General features: G+C 29.4%; 1 protein-coding gene across 2 annotated transcripts in view; it reads right to left on the bottom strand.

Annotated features, from left to right (window-relative positions):
• LOC117121890 (aspartoacylase-like) overlaps nt 1-510 on the bottom strand; it is a 12,745-nt gene extending 12,235 nt beyond the window's left edge. For both annotated transcript variants that reach the window (XM_033267279.1, XM_033267283.1), the window contains exon 1: nt 364-510. In XM_033267279.1, coding sequence (XP_033123170.1) covers nt 364-373 — 10 coding nt within the window. In that variant the 5' untranslated portion in view covers nt 374-510. The remainder of the gene's footprint in view (nt 1-363) is intronic.
• Between the last annotated feature and the right edge of the window lie 2,318 nt (nt 511-2,828).

Below are 2,828 nucleotides of genomic sequence, written 5' to 3'. Positions count from 1 at the left end.
AAACATGAAATAATGATCAAAAAGTGCCAAAAACATTTCAGAATTTTAGTGCACAGAGCATTTTTTTGCATTTAAAATAAACAAATTCAAGAATAGGACGACGATAAATTCACCCTTGAGTTGGCACTAAAATTCATCCGCTCGAACTGGCATCCGCTCGAATTGACTGGCATTCAGGCCTACCACTGGTCCTAGGCCTGGTACCTAGGCCTAGCCCTAGAGAAGCCAAACACCGGAGAGTAAAACCATGGGAAAAACCATGCTGCTTCCTTGTTTTTCTAATAGGAGATGCGGAGTAAAACATCATCATACATCATAGAAACTATATTTTTCATTTCAATTTAGCCACAAAATGTAACTTACTTTTTAACATAAAGCTCCAGCCTCGGCCTATACAAGCGTCAATATGGTTTCTGGACAAAACGGCATGTGACCAAAACGGCAATAAACCAAAACGGCAAGGATAACTACAAAAACGAAAATAGGCATAGACCAAAACGGCAAAGGAGCAAAAATCAATGCCAAAGACTGAAGCGCCACCGGGCGCGGGCAGCAGTTTATAATTTTCTGAATCGTTTTTTTTTTTTGTTTTTTGTTTTTTGTTTTTTTTTAACACATTCATGACGAATTATTTCGTTATTTCAAAGTGTTTTTTTTTTCTTTTCCGTTTTTTACTTTCATGACATAAATTGTTTAGCCTCATATTATCTGTATTTTAAGGTTTTTTAATTATTTAAATGTTCACTGGTTTTATATTGTTGTATGTATTATATTGTGTTCCCCAAATCTTTCTTACTATTGAATTTGTATGTTATATTGTTGTTGTTACTATAATAATAATAATAATAATAATAATAATGATAATAATAATAATAATAATAATAATAATAATAATAATAATAATAATAATAATAATAATAATTATTATTATTATTATTATTATTATTATTATTATTATTAATTTTGTTATTTTTTAAAGTGTTTTTTTTCTTTCGCGCTTTTTTACTTTTATGACGTAAATTGTTTGCCTCATTTTGTCTGTATTTAAAAGTTTTAATTATTTAAATGTTTACTGCTTTTATATTGTGATTCCCACAATCTTTTAACTATTGAATTTGTATGTTATACTATTATTATTATTATTATTATTATTATTATTATTATTATTATTATTATTATTATTATTATTATTATTATTATTATTATTATTATTAAGGTTGTTCTTCTTTCGCGTTTTTTACTTCTATGACAATTTAGCCTCATTTTCACCGTATTTATCGTTGTACACTTTCTTGTTTATAATTGGTTTTATGTAGTGCCACATTGAATAAGTTTTACTTCTTAAAGAAAACTTTCATAGACCATCCTTGCATAATCTTTTATTGTACTGCCTTGTGCGAATTTTATCTGTTTTGTACAATGTTTTGATGATGAAAAATAAACTGAACTGATAATATACCAAAATAAATATTGAATCAGAATGGTCTGTAAATTTGATTTGAGTTGTACTTTTTAATGTTGTTATATTAGTAACAGCAGTTAAAATAAAACCATCAAACCGAGGTAAATACGAGTTAACAGCACCTTAAAGTTCATGAATAAGGTACAAAATCAAGAGGGGGTTTTTAAAGGTAACGCCCATGGAAGTTTTAAGCAAACTATTGTCGATTCGGTGATTCAATAATTAACTTTGTTGCCTACTGTTTATGGTCAACTGAAAACGTCATGCAAGCAGCGTTTATGGTACAACAACGATTTCGCCATCATCGTTACTTATAATGGATCATATTGATAAATACAGAAGTGCATATACTTTTTTCTTCGGATTTTTTTAATTATATTTTTTCACTGCAATTTTAGGCGATAGTATAACCGCAATCATTTATGTACAGGATACATTTTTATAACGATAATGGTACGACGATTTATTGGGTTCACTTTCAGATCAGTAAATTAGGTAATTATTTTAAATAATAATAATAATAATAATAATAATAATAATAATAATAATAATAATAATAATAATAATAATAATAATAATAGTGTAGTTTTATATAACGCAACAGGTCCGACTCTCAGCCACGAGTGAGATTTTGTAAGCTCTATTGTTATTTTCTGGAGAAAATGAATAAAATAAACTAGCGGAGCAAATTTAAAGATTTAAAGATAATAATTATGTGTAATTACTGTATAAGTGTACCTGGTATCAGCTGCCGGTAGATCGGATCTAAAGGCAGAGATAAACTTGTTTTGTCTTGCATTTAAATTCATAGGCCTATAGTTGGTAAACAATTAAAAATGCTACTGGACTTTTATGTGGCACAATTTCACGTCGAATCAATAACCAACTTGCCTGGATGACTGGACATTATTATCTTAAATTGATTTATTATGCATGTTATTATCGCTTTAAACCTGGAAAGTTCAATGACAATGACCTTTAAACAATCCTGTCCGATAGGCCACCTACTGTTATATGCGTGTTTTTATCGATCAACTATTGCCCCGGCGTCACTAATTTGGAAGGCAGTACGACTGTATTATTTTCACAATCACTTCCTGATTTCACGACGTGCACATGACAATCGGGACGCTACGTACCTCTCTCATTGTGTTTACGTTGGGAACGTTTTACCTTCCTATCATGCACGATAATACTTTCTTCCTATTTACTATTTGTATATGAATGAAATACTAATTATAGTTCCGTGCATTTTAGAATTCTGAGAATATTCATCGTAATTGTTATTTTTTTTAAAGAAACATCGTACCGATATCATTTAGTTTTCTACACTAATTTAAGTGTATGGGTAGATTTGCAGGGTCTT

Source organism: Anneissia japonica, unplaced genomic scaffold (assembly GCF_011630105.1).
Source record: "Anneissia japonica isolate Jap-2015-1 unplaced genomic scaffold, ASM1163010v1 scaffold352_len1594369_cov220, whole genome shotgun sequence".
NCBI lineage: Eukaryota > Metazoa > Echinodermata > Crinoidea > Comatulida > Comatulidae > Anneissia > Anneissia japonica.
This window is presented reverse-complemented; position numbering and strand designations above follow the sequence as displayed.